The sequence below is a fragment of the Vombatus ursinus genome, unplaced genomic scaffold (genome assembly GCF_900497805.2).
Source record: "Vombatus ursinus unplaced genomic scaffold, bare-nosed wombat genome assembly UNPS02014779.1, whole genome shotgun sequence".
In the NCBI taxonomy this organism is placed as follows: Eukaryota; Metazoa; Chordata; class Mammalia; order Diprotodontia; family Vombatidae; genus Vombatus; species Vombatus ursinus.
The window spans coordinates 10,452,076-10,470,903 of record NW_020954557.1 but is presented as its reverse complement, the minus strand read 5'-3'; the positions used below and the strand labels follow the sequence as shown (position 1 = coordinate 10,470,903).

The 18,828-nt window shown below is 37.6% G+C and overlaps 1 protein-coding gene across 3 annotated transcripts in view; it reads right to left on the bottom strand.

Annotated features, from left to right (window-relative positions):
- The window catches only part of FTCDNL1 (formiminotransferase cyclodeaminase N-terminal like), a 122,076-nt gene that overhangs the window by 30,192 nt on the left and 73,056 nt on the right, over nucleotides 1–18,828 (bottom strand). For all 3 annotated transcript variants that reach the window (XM_027866110.1, XM_027866112.1, XM_027866111.1), the window contains 2 exons: nucleotides 18,289–18,384; nucleotides 16,315–16,467 (listed from right to left, as the gene is read on the bottom strand). In XM_027866110.1, coding sequence (XP_027721911.1) covers nucleotides 16,315–16,467; nucleotides 18,289–18,384 — 249 coding nt within the window. The remainder of the gene's footprint in view (nucleotides 1–16,314; nucleotides 16,468–18,288; nucleotides 18,385–18,828) is intronic.

The window sequence follows — 18,828 nt, the reverse complement described above, 5'->3', positions numbered from 1 at the left end:
AAGGATCTATTTGTACAAAAATATTTATAGCAGCTCTTTTTGTGATGGCTAAGAATTGGAAATTGAGAGGATGCCCATCAATTGGGCAATGGCTAAACAAGCTGTGGTATTTGATTGTGATGGAATATTATTGTGCTGTAAGAAATGATAAACAGGATGACTTCAGAAAAATCTGGAAAAAATTACATGAATTGATACAAAGTGAAGTGAGCAGAATCAAGAGAACATTGTACACACTAACAGCAATACTGTACAATGAAGAATTATGAATGACTTAGCTATTCTCAGCAATACAATGTTCCAAGACAATCCCAAAGAACTAATGATGAAGCATACTATCTGCTTCTAGAGAAAGAACTGATACTATCTGAATACAGATTGAAGCATTCTATTTTTCACTTTCTTTTCTTTCTTTCTTTTTCTTTCTTTCTATTTGAGTCTTCTTGTACAAAATGACTAATATGAAAATGTTTTACATGATTGCATATGCATAAACTATATCAGATTGCTTACCATCTCAGGGAGGCAGGAAGGGAGGAAGGGATAGAATTTGGAACTCAAAACTTTTTTAAAAAAATGTTCAAAAATTGTTTTAATATGTAATTTGGAAAAATAAAATATTATAGTAAAAATAAATAAATGATTACAGGCAAAAGTGAGTACATGTGACAATGTCTTTCTATAGGGTCATCACCTAGACATTTGGTATATTCTATGCCAAAGATGTCAAGCAGCTTTCCATACAGGCTAATACAGAAGAATCTCCCTGTGACCCAAACAATAAGAGACAGGGAAAATCATTCAATTCTCATCTGGTTCTCTTGCCCTCCTTCCTATCAACACACTCAGTTCTCAGTCACAGTATAAAGACCAGTTAAGAGACACAGGAGACCTTAAATCTCCCTGCATTTATATGCTTCCTATAGGCTACCATGGAGCATGAAAAGAAACTGAGATCCTTGTTAGGGAATATTGATAGCTTCTGCCTTCCTGCTCCTCAACTCTCTTGCCTCCCTGATTGTTGTAACACTGCCTACAAACAAGTTCAGGTATCCTATATCCTAAAAATATAAACCCCATTGACTCTGCATTTCCCTCAAGCTATTTTCCTATCATTTTTCTCTCCTTCTATGAAAAACATTTGGATAGAATAGTCTATACTCTCTGCCCTTGCCTATACTCTTTCAATAACCATTCATTCCTCAACCCCTTGCAGTATGATTTTAATCTTTACCATGCTACTTAAACTAAACTTTCTAAGGTTATCAATGGCCTCCTTATTCACCAAACCAGGAGATCATGGAATTTAAGTCTAGAAAGGACCTTGAATCTCACCTAGTTCTGATGACAAGGAGGAGCCGGTACAATGTCACAGAAAGAGTTCTAGATTTGGAGTTAGAGGTTGTGGGTTCAGATCTCAATCTTCCATTTCACGTGTAAGAAGTGTTGGGCAAGTCACTTAAGCTCTGTAGGCCTTGGTTTCTTCATTTATAAAATTAAGGGATTGGACTAGATGATCCCTGAGTTCCCTTCCAGCCCTCAATCTAGGGATCTAGGTTTTCATTCCTAACTTATTTAACCCTCATTTGACACTGTTGGTCATCCCTTGTTCCTTGATACTTTTTCTTCCCTTGGCTGCCATAACACCGTTCCTACATTGTTGTCTCCATACCTCTCCAATCACTCATATTTCACTGGCTCTTCACTCCCCTCTCATCACTTAATACTGGATGTTCTCCAAGGCTCTGTCATTGTATCTCTTCTCATCTCTCTCTACACTGTTTTGATCTCATTCATTTCCATGGTTTTAATTATCATAGAGTCAGCACTTAATAGATGTTTATCTACACTTTACTTCTTTTTAGAAATAATATATTTTATCTAAAGAGGAAGATTCTTCAGTTTTGTTACTGACAGGAATGTTAAACAATAGCAACCTTGTTGCTGGCAGGTATGTATAATAAATGCAGGAATGTAGAATAAATAATGTAGAGCAGGAACTTGGCTTAGCTCTTTTTTTTCTTGTCCTAGATTTTCATGGCAAACAGCATCATTACAGAAACTAAAAAGAGGTTATATTCTCAGCCCCACATGCTTTGCTTAAGTCATTTTTAGGTGGCATCTTTGCAAATGGTTTGAGGGAATAGAGACTTACAATTAGGGATTTGATGGAAGTTAAAAGAAATTTTCTAAGTCCTAGTCAGATAGTTGGCTGGGACCAGGGACTTTGAGCCAGCAACAACAACAACAACAAAAAGATGTAGCCAGATTGGATGTGATCTTAGCCTGAGGGTTTCTCCTGGCTTTCATTAGTTACCTAGATGGGTTTGGTTGTCATTGGGCTATATAGAATAAAAGAGCTTATTAACCCTCTCTCTCCTGGGAGGGGTTTACTAGCAGCTGTGTGCCAGGTCCCAACATACATAATGCACTTCAGGAAACACTGTAGCTAGAAACCAATGGAGGCTCCCCAACAGATGACACGATGCCCCATGGAAGGCTGGCATGCAGTGACCACCAGAGGGCAGCAGAGAGCAGCACAGTGATGACACCAAAATTAGTTCCTTATAATATCAGAGGTATGAGTTACCCCAGCCACATATGTGCCCTGACCACACGTTCCCATATGTGTGGCTTCATTATATGTGCTTAGGTCACACGTGTTTCTGATACGTGTGCCCCATTACTTGTACTCCCTGTATATGAGCTCATTCAAATATGTTCCCTATATGTATTTACCAAGGGAGGTAAATGTCACAGTGGATAGAATGTGAACTTGTTGAAATTCTGGGTTAGATACTTAACTAGTTGTGTGACTCTGGGAAAGTCACTTGATCTTTGTCAGTCTCATTTTCCTCATCTGTAAGTTGGTGATAATAATACACCTATTTTAAAGGATTATTGAGAGGATTAAATGAGATAACATATACAAAGTGCTTTGCAAGTGTTAAAGCAATCATCATCATCATCATCATTATTATTAAGAGTAAGAGACCAGCTGGCCATCAGGCATGTTGCAGAGGATATACTAAGGTATCTGCTAACTCAAGAAGTCTATGATTTTTTTGTGTAAATCTTTTTTCCTGGGCTTGATCATAAGCTCCCTGTGGATAAGAACTGTCATATGGTTTCTAGTATTTCCTAAAACACACAACACAATGCTGAGAGCGCATTAAGTAATCAATAAAGGCCTACAGATTTGCTTCATTTATCCTCATGATATACATACACAGTGTGAGAAAGGGGCTGTATATAATTTAACAGACAGAAAGCTAAGTCAGGGAGGAGCTATTTGTTTGAGATAATAAAGGCTCTAGTGCTAGAGATAACGTAAAGTAATCTGAATCTCTGACCCTGTTCTGTGGCCTGGTCCAGCTCTGGCATTTAAGAACACTTATCTATTGAAGCTAACCTTTTGTGACCCTTGAGACCTTCACCAGCAGCAAGGAGAAGCAGAAGAAAATTAGGAGCATGAGAGTTTCAAGATAACAGAAAAGTTCTAGGTGTACCTTCATGGTAAACTCATTGCATCTCTCTCCTAGAGTGTGAGAAGGGATAACCATGGGATGCACATAGCCACTTAGTAACATCCTCCGCATTTGGGCAGTTTCACTGTATGTGCCTTATTGACCTAGACTGGATGTTCTCAAACCTTTTCCTATTATAACATCTTTCTCCATTTCTCCAGGTATTTTTGAGTCCTAAATTATCCCTCTACCCAAAGAAAAAAAATCATGTGGGCCAGATGACTACCAAATGGTTTCTTCACAGCTCTTCAGGTCTCATCTCCTTGATTACTGAAGCATATCATAAACTCTAGGAAGGAGCACAAGGGATATTCCTGGGATAGAAGAGGCTGGCTCATCATATTTATATAGCCTGTTGTTAGCTGTCATGAGTACTAAATCTCCTCCCATATACTTGCCTCTAAAACTGAACACAAGAAAGCATCTAAACCCCAAGGGAAAAATGAGGAAGTCAAGGAATATTAGTCTCATCACTGATTTTATAGACCATTAAAAACAATCCTTTGGCTCAGCACCTTGGTGCTTTGATTCATTTCTTAAAGGGACAAAGGAAATCTTAGCCGTTATTCTGGTTTTATACTTTATTTTCTATACTTTAATATTTCATGTTGCCGACACTATTCTCTTAGAATGTCTGAGAGTCTACCAAAGTTCAAATTCAATTGAAATGACCAGAAAGCAAAGAACCTAATATAATCTTTGGATATTTCAGGGTTTTCATCATATGTCAGAGTTGGTGAAAGGTGAGGAGGGAGTGTCTTTCTAATAATTCCTTGGCTTAATACAGGCTATCCTAAGAAGCCTTCATTGGATACAGGAATGGAGAGGATGGGGACAGGGGTCAATCACTCAATTTTTGCATGAAAATGGACTTCTACATTAGTAGGGAGCAGTGTTCAAGGAAGTATACATGATAAAGCAGCATTTAGTTTAATCAATTTGTTCCAACTATTTACTGAGCTGTCCCAAGACAATGGGGCACTTTCCATACGGTAAGAGAAACCCAAATTCATGATTGGCCCAGCTAACTCATAATTTCTAATTGGGTAAGATTAGATTAATGAAAATAACTATTATAACTATCAGTTATATAATGCTTTGAAGTTTACAATGAGCTGTATGTACATTATCTCATTTGAACTTAAAATCAATTCTATGAAATTAGCTGGTACTTTAGTTTCCTATGCTGTCTGTTTCTTCCTGTTATTAGCATCTCACTCTCTTAAGGTAGTAGAGAGGTACTAATGGCCGTCACCAAGCCTGCAGCAATTTGGACTTATTAGCTATCAAACAGCTCATTATCCTTCATGACAGTCAAATCCACTAAATTGATTAAAAACTTGCCTTATCACAAAATGATCATTTCAAAACACTATGATATAATGAAAAGGGCACAGAGTTGGGGGTCAGGAAAGTGGGGTTCAAGTACCCACCAGCTACTAAAATAGGTTTATAGTCATGTAGATGCAGGCAAATCATTCAACCTCTCACAGCCTCAATTGTATCTTTGGTAAAATGTGGATGATATCTAGGTCCTAGAGTGGCTATGAAGAAAGTCTTTTACAAACTATAAGGTGCTATATAAATAAGTTATTACCTTATTTCACTTAATTTTGTAGCTCCCATTTATTTTTCTATTCCTTTTTCAGTACCACATGTGGAGACCATATTCTTGAATGAAGTACTCTATTACAGACTAAATTAATCTATATGTAAAGTAAACCATTACTTTCAGAAGTGATGACAATGGCAGGGCTATGGAAAAAAGGAAAATAGAACTAAACCCAGACTCTGAAAACACCAAAACCTCCTATCCCTAACCAAATACAAGGCTGCTTTCATATGGCCATCTCCATAGCAACTGGAGAAGCAGAGTAGATTCAAGCCTTGAAGTGAAAAGTTGTTCTTGATTTGCCAGATCAGACTATGTTTTGACAATCTGTAATAGGTAATCAAAGGGTACTGAGACTACCATGCAATAGTGTTGATGCCTTGTGAATTCATGATGGCATCTTTCCTCTCAGCCACAAAAAATACTAGAAGCACCATCCTGAATCTACTCCTATGGATGCTGATGACTGCTAATCAAAGGCATTGCTATTATGTGTGCGTGTTGCATATTTTAACTGGATAGAGAATTCAAAAGTGAATATGGCACCTTCTCTTTAAGCGACCTAGAGAGCACCAGACCTCTCCAGCACTACAATATCAGTGCCATAAACCAAAAGGCAAATCTCCACGTAGTTTTACAAAACACATGGCTCTGATACAGTGCTACTACTGAGAACTGTGCACCTTCAGTTTTGCATTTGGAAAGGGCTCACACATGCAGGAGCATATTATTTGCTGACAAGTGTTGTCAGATGGAAAAGGGATTAGATGCATTCTCTTTGGACTCATAGTGCAGAACTACAAGTGATATGTGTAAGTTACAAAGAGAAAAATTTGGATTTAATGCAAGGAAAAATGTCCTAATAATTAGAGCTACTTCAAAGGGGAAATGAGTTGCCTCAGAAGGTATTGGGCTCTTCCTCAGCCGAGGTCTTCCAGCAAAGACTGGATGACCATTTGTTAACTATGGTGGAGGGGTGGAGAGGGCATTCTTGTTCCAGAATGTATTGTACAAAATGGCAACTGAGACCTCTTCTAACTCCAAAACTAAGTGAGTCTGTGAAGAAGAAGCCCTGAATGGCAGAGAACACAAAAGGATTGTAGTGTATTGCAGTATCCAGAAGACCTTCCGAAAGAAGTTCTTTGAAAATTTACAAAAGCATATTCATAACCCAGAGATTCAGAAGTAATAGTTTTAATTAATGATTTGGATGATGGATCAGATAAAATGTTCTGAAACTATGCCAATGATACTCAGAAACTCCTGGAAGAAAAAATGTCAATTAAAAGTTACTCTGAAAATTAAGAGAAGAGGTTGGGAAATAAAAGCAAACTACATAGAATAGGTTATAGGGATAGGCAGCTTTGCAGCAGGTCAATCATACAGACAGTGTGGTGGAATAGAAAGAGCATTAGATCTGGAGCCTGAGGGTCTGGTTTGGAATCCTAGCTCTGCCTCTTTCTATGTGAAGAACCTTAGGCAAGCCACTTCCCTTCCTCATTGGCAACATGGAGGGTCTAGATAATCTCTAAGGTTCCTTCCAGCTTTAAAATCTGATCCTGTAAATATACTATAATATTTTTGTCATTAAAAAACAACAGAGCAACACTTCAAAGGAGAATTAGAAACATGACATATGGAAACCATAACATAATCTTCCACTAGCTTCTGCACTGGTCAGGGTTTGCTTATTTTTTTTAATACTGCACCCAGTTTGGGGTCCTTTAACTTGAGATTTACAGAATTCACAGAGTATAAAAAGAACAACAAAAATAGCTTAAAGCTTGGGATTTCAGATGAGAAAAAAAGTGAAAGAGATATTCTTCATTTATCCTGGAAGAGAACAGAGCCAAAGAAACAGAATTTTAGAATTGGAAGAGACCTCAGTGACCATCTAGACTAACTTATGCCCCTAACATAAAGAGCTCTTGCAACACACACAACAAGTGGTCATCTGGTCTTTCCTTGAGGAAACCCACTGTCTCCAGAGGTAGCTCATTCTGCTTTGCAATAATAGCAATTGGGAGGAAATTGTTCCCAGCATCAAGCCAAAATTTCTCCTTGTTGGGAATTTTCATCCATTTTGCCTAGTTCTGCCTTCTGGGGCCAAACAGAAAAAATCTAATCCCACTTCCACAAAATAACCTTTCAACATTTTAAATATGGCTACAATGTCTTCTCTGAATGTCCTCCTACTAGTCTAAACATAACCAGTTTCTTCACCTGATCTTCATATGTCATGGTCTCAAACCTCTTCCTATTCCAATGGCCCTCCTTTGTCCATTTTCTAGCTTATCAATAACATAATAATTCAGATGTTATCTTACCAGGTATTTTGTTGCCGTTCAGTCGTTTCTCAGTCACGTCCAACTCTTCATGACTCCTTTTGGGGTTTTTTTGGCAAAGATACTGGAATGGTTTGCCGTTTCCTTCTCCCGCTCATTTTATAGATGAGAAACTGAGGCAAATAGGATTAAGTGACTTGCCCAAGGTCACATAGTTTAAGTGTCTGAGACCAAATCTGAACTCAGAAAGATGAGTCTTCCTGACTCCAGGTCTGGTGCTCTATCCACTGCATCATCTAGCTGTCCCTTGACAGTTAAGCATATAGCAAAACTATCATCTTGAAAGATATACTGCATCATGCAGCCCAAGATTAGATTCACTTTCTTGACTGTCAATTCCTACTATTGACTAATATTGAACTTGTGGTTCACTAAAAACCCCAAATTTTTTTTTCAGACAAATTGCAATCCAACTAGACCTCTCCCATATTTTATTTGTAAAGTCAGCTTCCTGAACCCAAGTGGAAAACAATGGAATATGAAGAACACTAGCTCTGGAATCTGAAGACCTGGGTCCATCTCTTGCCTCTGATGCTTACTATCTACATTACTTTGAGCAAGTCATTTAACCTCCATAGGCATCCTTTTCCTCATCTGTAAAGTGAGGGGTTGGACTAAATAACCCATGAGATCCCTCCCAACTCTATGATCTATGACTCTAAATCAACTATATTTAATACTATCAAATTTCATATTATTAGGTTTTGCATAAACATTCTAGGCTATCAAGATATATTTTTGCATCCTTACTATGCCATCCAGTTTATTAGTGATCCATGTTACTTTAGTTTCATCAGCAAGTTGGACAAAAATTCTGTCTTTGCCTTTATCCAAGTCATTAATAAAAATGATAACCCGGAAACAGCTAAGCACAGATCCCAGAGGCTCTCCAAAAGAGATTTTCTTCCCAGTTGAAATAAAGGAATGTATAACTACTCTTTGAGTTCAGCCATTCAACTTGTTTCAAATCCATTTAGCATTTTTTTGTCTGTTTATTTTTATTATTTATTTATTTTTAGTTTTCAACATTCACTTCCATAAGATTTTGAGTTCTAAATTTTCTCTGCTTCCCTTTCCTCTGCCCTCCCCAAGATGGCATGCAATCTGATATAAGCTACACATATACATTCATATTAAACATATTTTCTCATCAGTCATGTTGTAAAGGAGGATTAGAACCAATGGGAGAAACCACAAGTAAAAAGAAACAACAACAAAAATGAGAGTAAATGGTATGCTTTGATCTGCATTCAGATTCCATACTTCTTTTTCTGGATGTAGATAGCAGTTTCCATCATGAGTCTTTTGGAGTTGTCTTAGATCCTTGCATTGCTGAGAAGAGCTAAGTCTATCAAAGTCAGTCATTGCACAATGCTGTTGTTAATGTGTACAATATTCTCCTGGTTCTGCTCATTTCACTCAGCATCACTTCATGTAAGTCTTTCCAGGTTTTTCTGAACTCTGCCTGCTCATCATTTCTTATGGAACAACAGTGTTCCATCACATTCATATACCACAACTTGTTCAGTCATTCCCCAATAGATGGGAATCCTCTAAACTTCCAATTCTTGGGCACCACAAAAAGAGCTGCTATAAATATATTTGTACATATGGGTCCTTTTCTCATTTTTATGATCTCTTTGAGATATAGACCTAGAAGTGGTATTGCTGGGTCAAAGGGTATGCACAGTTTTATAGTCTTTTGGGCATAGTTCCAAATTGCTCTCCAGAAAGGTTGGATCAGTTCACAACTCCACTAACAATACATTAGTGTTCCAATCAAATCCATTTAGTTGTACTGTATTCGTGTTTAGACCACATCTCTCCAGCTTTCTCACATGAAGAGCATGAGATACTTAATTAACCACTTGATGAAAACTGAGCTCTGTCTACAGCATTCCTCTGTTCTATCATTTTAGTAACAGTAAAAAGCGAAATAAGGTGATTCTGGCTTGACCTGTTCTTGGTGAACTTGGGCTAGCCATTTCTTCAATGGCTAGAATTTCCCCAGAGATTAAAGTAAATAACCTATAATTTATAGATTCCATTTTCTGCCTTTAAAAAAACAGAGTATTTGCCCTTTTCTAATCATACAGTGAGGAAGCTAGGTGGCTCAGTGTATAGAGCACTGGGTCTGGAGTCAGGAAGACAAGTTCAGATCTGGCCTCAGAAACTTACTGGCTATGTGACCCTGGGCAAGTCACTTAATTCCTGTTTGCCTTAATCCACTGGAGAAAGAAATGGCAAATGACTCCAGTATCCTTGCCAAGAAAACCCCATGGACAGTAAGTATGGTCTACAGGATCATGAAGAATCAAATGTGACTAATCAACTGAACAATAACAACAATAATCATACACTATCTTTCCTGTTTTCCATGATATTTTCAAAAATCACTATCAAAATAAATGTATGGGTCCAATGAATTAAATTCATCAAGGGCAGCTAAGAGTTCTCTTAATCATCGCCTTATTTATATGAAGTATTGACATCTTGTTAGTCATTTTTCGTCTGTCTAGTCTAAAAGTCTGAAATGTAGCTTGGCATAAAGAAATGTATAAATAGTTGTGAAAATAAGTATAGATAGATTTATAGAAATAGATTCATGGTGGTGTTTTTCGTAGTTTGTGCCTGATAGGATATTTCCAACAAGAAGAGAGAGAATGTGCTTAAACTGCATCAAGAAAGACTTATGTTAAACCCTAGAAAGGATTACCTAACAATAAGCATTTTAAAACAACAGAATACATTGCCAGGGTCAGTTATAGAATCTCTTCTGCAGATTTTGCTCCAAAGCTGAATAAATAATTTTCTTTCTTAGATTATTAGTTGAGCTCCTTCCTGGACATAAGGGCCGCATAGATTCCCAAGGTCTATTGTAGCATTATATTGCCTGACTTCCTCCTAAGGTAGCAAGATTTTCGAAATTATTCAGCAATTAGTCATTTTTATAAAACATAAGTACTCTGGTTTATTTAATTTGGTAATAATAAGCCAAAACCTGAACAATTTAGTTGAATAGAAAAAGAAAATCAGAGATTTATGATCAACCAACTTTTGGTAGGTATGTTATTCATTTACAAGGAGGCAGAGGGATGTTTCTTTATATACTTTGTGTTCTGTTCATCCTTATTATCCACAAATATTTTTTAGTCTTTATTTTGCTCATGGCACCAAACTAAGCTATAGGAATTTACAAGAAAAGGTAGTATAAAAAGTTTTAATTATAAAGCAATATAACTAATCTTCCTTAAATATAACTTGTGTATCTGAATGACCCCTGTCCTTTCCAAGCAGTCCCCTACTGAGGCTATATAATTAGTTAAACAATACTGCTATTGTTTGGAACATTTTTTTTTGAATTTTGCTAGAATTACCTTCAGAAACCATACTCTATTATTTTCGGTATCCTCAGCTTCATCTTTGGAAAGTGGATTTAATTTTTTGAAACAACCCAAAGGCATTCAGAGCCAAGTGTAAAAAATAAGGTTGGTTGTCCAGCCAGGTCATACTATTTTTTTTGTTAAATATGAAGCATAACTATAATAATGAGACTGAATTTTTGGGAAGCTTTGAAGATGGCTCCACAAATAAATGCCAAAGAAGAGTTGCAAAAATGTTTGGAGAAAGATAAGCAGCATCTGAATAAGTGTATATCATCCAACAGTGATTACTTGGAATGATGGAACGCATTTGGTTGTACAAGTTAGAGAGTGTTTATTAAAAGAGGCATGTCTCACTATTTTATAGTTATATCTCCTATAATTACATGGTCTATCAGGGCTGGGAGAGTCCTTCGGGATCATCTAGTCTAACTCCCCTCATTTTGCAGAAAAGCAAACTAAAACCAAGACAGGGGAAGTGTCTTGCGCAAGATCATGGGCTAGTTACAAGAGAAACAAATAGTCACAATGTCAAAAAGTACATACATACACAGAACTATTTTGTTCAGATGTTTTTCAGTCATGTCTGACTCTTCATGACCCCACTTGGGGTTTTCTTGGCAAAGATGCTGGAGCGGTTTGCCATTTCTGTCTCCAGCTCATTTTACAGATGAGGAAACTGAGGTAAACAAGGTTAAGTGACTTGACCAGGGTCACATAGCTTAAGTGTCTGAGACCAGATCTAAACTCAGAAAAATAAATCTTCCTGACTCCAGGTCCAACACTCTATCCACTTTACCACATAGCTGCCCCTTAGAGCTATACATATACACATAAATACACTTGTACTAAAGCACAAATAACATCAAACTTCTACACACATTCACATGAACATACACACACACACACACTCTTCCTACACATGGAAGATAAGTCACTTTTGAAGGGCTTAATACCAAATTTCGTTTGTTGCTTGTTCAGTTGTTGCAGTCATGTCCAACCCTTTGTGATCCCATTTGGAGTTTTCTTGGCAAAGATTTTGGAGTGATTTGCCATTTCCTTCTCCAGCTCATTTTAAAAATGAGGAAACTGAGGCAAACAGGCTTAAGTGACTTGCTTAGAGTCATACGGCTAGTAAATATCTGAGGTCAGATTTGAACTCATGAAGATGAGTCTTCCTGGTTCCAGGCCCAGTGCTCTGTCCACTGCACCACCTAGCTACACCAAGTGGGACAAATTTTATATAGAGTCACATTTTTCTCAGAACAAGAAGACTTTATATAATATGTAAGATGTAAGCTGGCCTTTAAGCAGTAGAAGGACCATAGTCTGATGGAATGGTTGTCTGTCTTTACCATAGAAGTAAACATGATTCAAACCAAAAAGTTCCTTCACATCATGTCCAATAATGTTTTTATACAGGAAAAAAGCAACAAGCATTTTTATCAGGTGTCTAATAAGTGTCAGGCATTGTGCTAGGTGCTAAGGATGCAAAGATGAAAAACAATCCCTGCCTTTAAAGTGTTCACATCCTATTGGGAGAAAACAGCATGTACATAGAATATTAAATGCAAAATATATAAATGAAAACACAAAGCAATTGGGGGGTACTAGCAATTGGGCGAATCAGGATAGGTTTCCTGTAGGGAGTAGTACCCTAAGCTAAGCCCCAAAAGAACTCAGGGTTTCCCTGAGGCAAAGGGAAGTAAAGAGGGCATTCTAGGAATGGGATATGGACTATACCTACAGGCACAGGTACTAGAATGTAACGTCATGGATGGGGCACAGCAAGTAGGATGGTTTGTGTGGAACATAAAGCGCAGAAAAGAGAGTAATATGAAATAAGACTGGAAGGGTGGAGTCAGATGGTAAAGGACTTTTAAAAACCAAACAAAAGTTTACATTTTATTATGGAGGGAAGTGGAGCCAATGGGGTTTCTTGAGGCAAGAAGTGACAAGGTCAGACTTGTGCTTCATGAATATTTATTTGACAGCAATGTGTACAATAAACTGGAAAGGACAGTCTGAATGGAGATTATTGCTATAGTCCAGGTGAGAGGTGATGAGGGCCTGAGCCAGACTAGTGGCTGGGCAAATGGAGAAAAGGGTTCAGATGGGAGATTTATTACAAAGGAACAATCAACAAGGATTGTCAACTGACTGGATTTCATATTGTGAGGGAAATGGAAGAGTAAGAGATTACTACGAGATTGCAAAATTCAGTGACCAGAAGGATGGTGGTGTCCTTAGCAAAGAGAGAAAGAAGGGTCGGTTTGGGGAAGAGAGTTCCATTTTGAACATACTAAATTTCAGATACCAATGGGATATCCAGTTGGAGATGTTCAATATGCAGTTGGTGTTGTGGCATTATAGGTTAGGAGAAAGATGGAGGCTTGAAATTTAAATGTGGGAGCTGTCTGATTAAAGTTGATAACTAAACTCACAGGAGCAGATGAGATAGCCAAGAGTATAGTAATGAGAAAGAAGAAGGCCCTAGGGTGCACTGACATATAAGTGGGAGGATGTCAACATAAATGTTGACATCAAAAGAGACTGAAAAGAAATAACCAATTAGGAACAAGTCAGAAGAGAAGAGTGTAGGACAAACCCAGAGAATGGAGAGTATCTAGGAGATGGTAATTAATAGTGTCATATGCTGCAGAGGTCAACAAGTAAGAGTGCTGAGAAAAAGCCATTAGAATTGGAAACAGTGAGATCATTGGTAATGTTATAGACAAATGATAACAGATACATTGAGTGCTACAAATAGGAAGCGTGATTGTGTTTCCACATAAAGAGAAGTTTTAATTGAATGATGATGCTACAGGTCACATTGCAAGGTGTTAGGAAGTGAGAAGGAAGGAACCAGAGGCATTACATTTTTTGTTTGCTTTTCTTTTTCTTTATCCTAGGAATTTGGCTGTGAAAAGAAGCTATGTAAGACAATAACTTGAGGGGATGATAAGGTTCAGCAGAAGCTTTTAAAGTGAAGGAGATCTGAGCATGTTTGTAAGAAGTAAAGACAGCAGATTTGGAGAAACAGAATTAGAGAGAGGATCAAAGAGGCAAGCTCACAGAGGAGATGGAAGAGGGTAGAATCAAGGGCACAAGTAGAGGGGCAGGGATTTACAAGAAGGGCTACCTCTTCTGCTGAGACTAGAGCAAAGGAGGAGAGAGTGGGGAATGATGTAGATATTATTTGAAGTGTAGACTTGGGAAGAAGAGGGACCATGAGACATATGGCCTCAACTTCTTCAACTAAGTGTGAGATAACATCCTCTGCTGAGAGGGAGAAGATGATATACATTATTTGAAAAGAGAAGGTCTGAAACATATGCTAATGGAAGTGGGATAGACATCAAATTAGGGAAGAGAAAAAGAATTAGTGTTCAGCAACAAGGGGCCGGCTGAGATTGGATAACAAAAATTTGTAGGGGATTCAGCACATTTGTGTAACTTCCTCCACTGCTGTTCAGGAGCAAAGGAGCAGGAACACAAAAAGCTTATGGCAGGATTAATTCAGGATTGTTGTTTGGGAAGGAATGAGTGATGTCAGGACAAGGAATCAAGAGATTCAAGAGAGAAGACAGTGTCCAGTTTAACTACAGGGTTCAACATTCTAAAGTGAGAAAAGGGAAACCAGAGCAGACACAATGGCTTTGAAAGGAAGAGACAGTTGGAATGACATTCGTGAATTACCAGACCTTCCTTCGGCAATTCTACCGTGATTTAATGACTTGTGAAAACTCCCCTCTCCTTTTCTCCCTCTCCTCTTCAGAATAAAACAAAACAACACCCACACCTAATCACCAGTTTAAACACCATGGTTGATTTCTTCAGGAAGGTTTTCCCTCTAAGAGTTGAAAAATATCCCACCACTTTTCTGAGAACTTAAGCATTGTGGAATTTGAATAGCTCTGCCTTATGAACATGCTGTTACCAAAAAATAAAAATTAAAAAAATATTGGAAGATATTAGTTGAACAGCTGTGTAGGAAGGGGAATGTAAAAATAAAAACTGCATGTTGGAGCATCAAAATAGTAACCATGTATAGTATACGACTGTTTTTAATCAGAGGAAGATTGAAGCTATTACATTTCAAATCAAATGTTATAAATTAGTTCAAGAATGCAGCTGAGCTCTCATTTAATTAGAAATGTCCATGTTTAAATCATGAGGTACAGTAGCTGCCAACAAACCAAAAGGGTGAGGGAGGGGAAAAGTACTGTAGCCTGGTCCTATGATACACAACTGTCTTCTACACAGGAAGAACATCTGGGGAGGCCTGGGCCTGTTGTAATGAAGTCCTTCATGTGTTAGCTAATTTGAGGTTTAATGTAATTATCTATCATTGATTTGAAGACAATTAAAATCATTATCTGGTCTGGACAGTTCTGAACACTTCCTTTTTTTCCCCCCTGAAAAACATTTTCTTTTCCTATACTGAACCTTAACTCATTGTTAGATTAAAAATGAAGTCAATGCTGGCCCAAATTTCCCTGGGAAATGGCTTCTCCAATCATCAGGTCACATTAAAATGCAGGATAAGCTGTGAAATGTTCTTTTGGAAACATAATCACGCTTCCTATTTGTAGCATTCGATGTATCTGTTACCATTTGTCTCATCTAAATTCCAAATTTATAGCCAAAATGTTAGGCAATTCATTATTTTAAAAAGAGAAAGAAAACTAATAAAAAGGAGATATGCCATTCCTACTGAAGTCATACCAAGAAGAATGCAATTATCCAAAGACAGAATTTCCCCCAACTGTTATGAGCCTGTATATATTGTAATTAACAGTAGTTCAGCTAGACAGTCCAGGCAAAGGATCCTTTCCCCTTCAATTTACCTAATTCAAAAACACCTCAAGTGACATGGCTCAAAATTTCCAAATTAAACTCACCCCTGGGGTGAAAGGCAAACATGTGACATTTTAGTTCCAAAGGAAATCTTACCAAAGGCAGCCGGTAAGTGAAAGCGAGAAAATCAGAGGCAAGGGAGGAGTTAAAATCTAAGTGGGTTTTTCAACCTCATCATTACCCCCTCTCAAAGAAAATAAGACACAGATGGGCAAACTACACTACCATACTGCCATAATAGTTTAAGGAACTCATTAGAAACTACCGTTGTTTGCCTCATTATCTATGGTGAGCCTACATGGGGAGGTAGGAACCCAATTTTCAGTGGTCTCTCTGCCACATACTACTTAAGCATCTCAAGTTGTACAACATCATAGAGAAGAAGAGCGAGAGTTCTCCCCCAATGGAGATAACGCTGCATGCAGTCAAGGAGAGCTGCATCATCACAGATTGTGGTCATACAATTCCTTAAAGCCCTCCTTTTCAGAGGGAGTCCCCGAATGATTCTTCTCTGCCACACAAGCTGTTTCGGTTTGGGAAACCTGTTTACATTTGGGAATAACACACAAGCCCAAACTTTTACTTACTTCTGGCCACCATTCCACACTCTTCGACTCCTACTCCAGAAAGAGGGTAGATGGGAATGAGGTCCACTGCTCCAAGGCAAGGGTGAATTCCTTCTTGAACCTCCATATCGATCACCTGGAAAGCCTCCACACATGCAGCAAGAACGGAATTGACTAAGAAATATAAAATTAAGAATGATACTTAAATTGCTCCCAAAGCCTTAATTACCACTTGTTTTTCCTCCAATGGTCTGTTTATGGGTTGTCTCCACCCTACATTAATTGAAAATAAAACATTCAACAAACCCCCTCAGTTGTCAAGAAAGTTTACTTTTCTTTTTAACTAACTTTTTTACTCCATGAGTGGGGGGAAATCATTCATTTTATCTGTCTAGACTCTAAACCACTTACTCCACTTATAATAATAGATTTCTTTATGTTTTCTTCTGGTTGGCTAAATCAGGTAAATCTGATTAAAATTCATATTATTTTCAGGATGTTTATTTTGTAAAACATTTTAATAAATATAATGCAAGCACCAGTCAGAATGACAACCTTTAATCTTTAGCAACTTGTTGGTATAGTAGATATAATGCTAGACTTGGAGTCAGGAAGATCTGACTTCAATCCACCTTCAGATATTTATTAGCTGTATGACCCACAGATGATCATTTAACCTCTAATTGCCTCATTTTCCTTAACTGTAAACTGAGAATAATAACAGCATCTATCCCCCCAGCTTGCTGTGAGCATCAGATGAGATAATAGTGCTACATAAATGTTAGCTACTATTCTTATTAATTATTTCACAGGATCATATTTTTAGGTACTTGAGAATGCCATTCTGCTTTTGGCTTTGTATTTACCTACAGTCTAGTATGGTACCACCTTAAGAGTAGTAGACAGGAAACTTATTCCTTTATCATAATTATCAATGGCATATATTATTGAGAGTTATGAGCTATCTTATCAAGATAGCACTTCATTTTAAATAAAACCAAGTATGCCCTTTTTAAAAGGAAAATATGTCAAGTCTAAAACTAAGCCTGGGGAGGGAGGGAGAAATTGTGTGTGTATGTGTGTGTGTGTGTGTGTGTGTACATACATACATACATATGTGTGTCTGTCTGTTTACATATATATACATATATATATATCCTTTACCAAATAATAAAATAATAGTATTTTTATAACTTTTTTTGTTCCAAAAATTTTAATTAATTTGCAAATGATATCAACCCTCACACATAATCTCTGTCAACAGAGCTTGACACAGTGCCTGGCACATAGTAGACACAATAAATTGACAACATAAAGCAACTATTTTCTCCATTTTCAAACAGGGGTAGTAAATCTCAAACCACTAGCACAACAGAAGATGAAACTCCTGGTTCCTGACTCCCACCCTGGGTACAGACTGCTGGACTTGCTTCTTCCATGTCTACTGAAATAGATGAAACAGTAAAAATAGGAATAGTCATTTTTAAAATGCTTATCCCAAGCATTGATTTGAAGTTGACTATTAGCCACCAACAGTCTGAGACAGTCCTCCACATGAGAAAACCATTAACCTTGGACTCCCAGAAAAAATCATAAATAAAATGTAAACAATTCCAGAGGTGTGGCTGTGTGGTCCTAGGCAAAAGTCACTTAACCTCCCAGTGCTCTGCCAACTCTGTAAAATTATAAATTGCAAAGAAAGTACAGATCTGCTTTGGCAGAGGGAGCTTATGCATCCGGTACTCTTCTATATGAATTAAATCATAGGTCCAGTCTCTATCCCTAACCTAGGGGTTTGGGGAAATTAGGAAACATTGTTTTATTTGTTTGTTTGTTTGGAGTAGACTCCCAATTTAATGGAAAGAAATTATGTTCCTTTCTAAAAACTCCACATAGAGCACTACAGAGTTAAACAGGCAATCACTGAGGAAAGAACAGTCAGCCCTGTGTCTTCCATAGAAATACATCATATATACATTAAAAAAAAACTCTTACCCAACTTCTCAATAGGTGCTGCTATTGTTATAACTGATCTGTTATAATCATAATCAGAAAATATATTGAGCACTGTAGCTTCAGAATGTTCGTTTCCTTTAGGGAAAAAAAAACACAAAGCACAGATTCTCAGAAATTATTTTAATGCTTTAAGGAAAAACTCTACATGGCATACTTCTTTGACTCTTTAATTTTTCAAGGACTACATTTAAGGGAATCCACAAATGGGGAATTCTGGGATGAAAAACTTGGAGGTGACAACCTTCTGAGAATGAAATAGGTAGGAAATGAGTAATGTGAGCTTTTTGACTTGAGGAGCCAAACTGAGAATTGTACTTCATTCAGTGGGTCTATCTGCCCCTGGACTTCCTATGGAGTTGGCTCAAGTTCTCTCAGCTCAAACTGAGACATAATCTCTGGCTTTGATTCCAAAATCTCTGGGTTTTTTATTCCCACCATTCCAACTGCTCCTTATCAATCTCCACCCTAATCCATATCTCTCAGCCTCTGTCACAGTCTTCCCTTGTCCATATTTCCCTT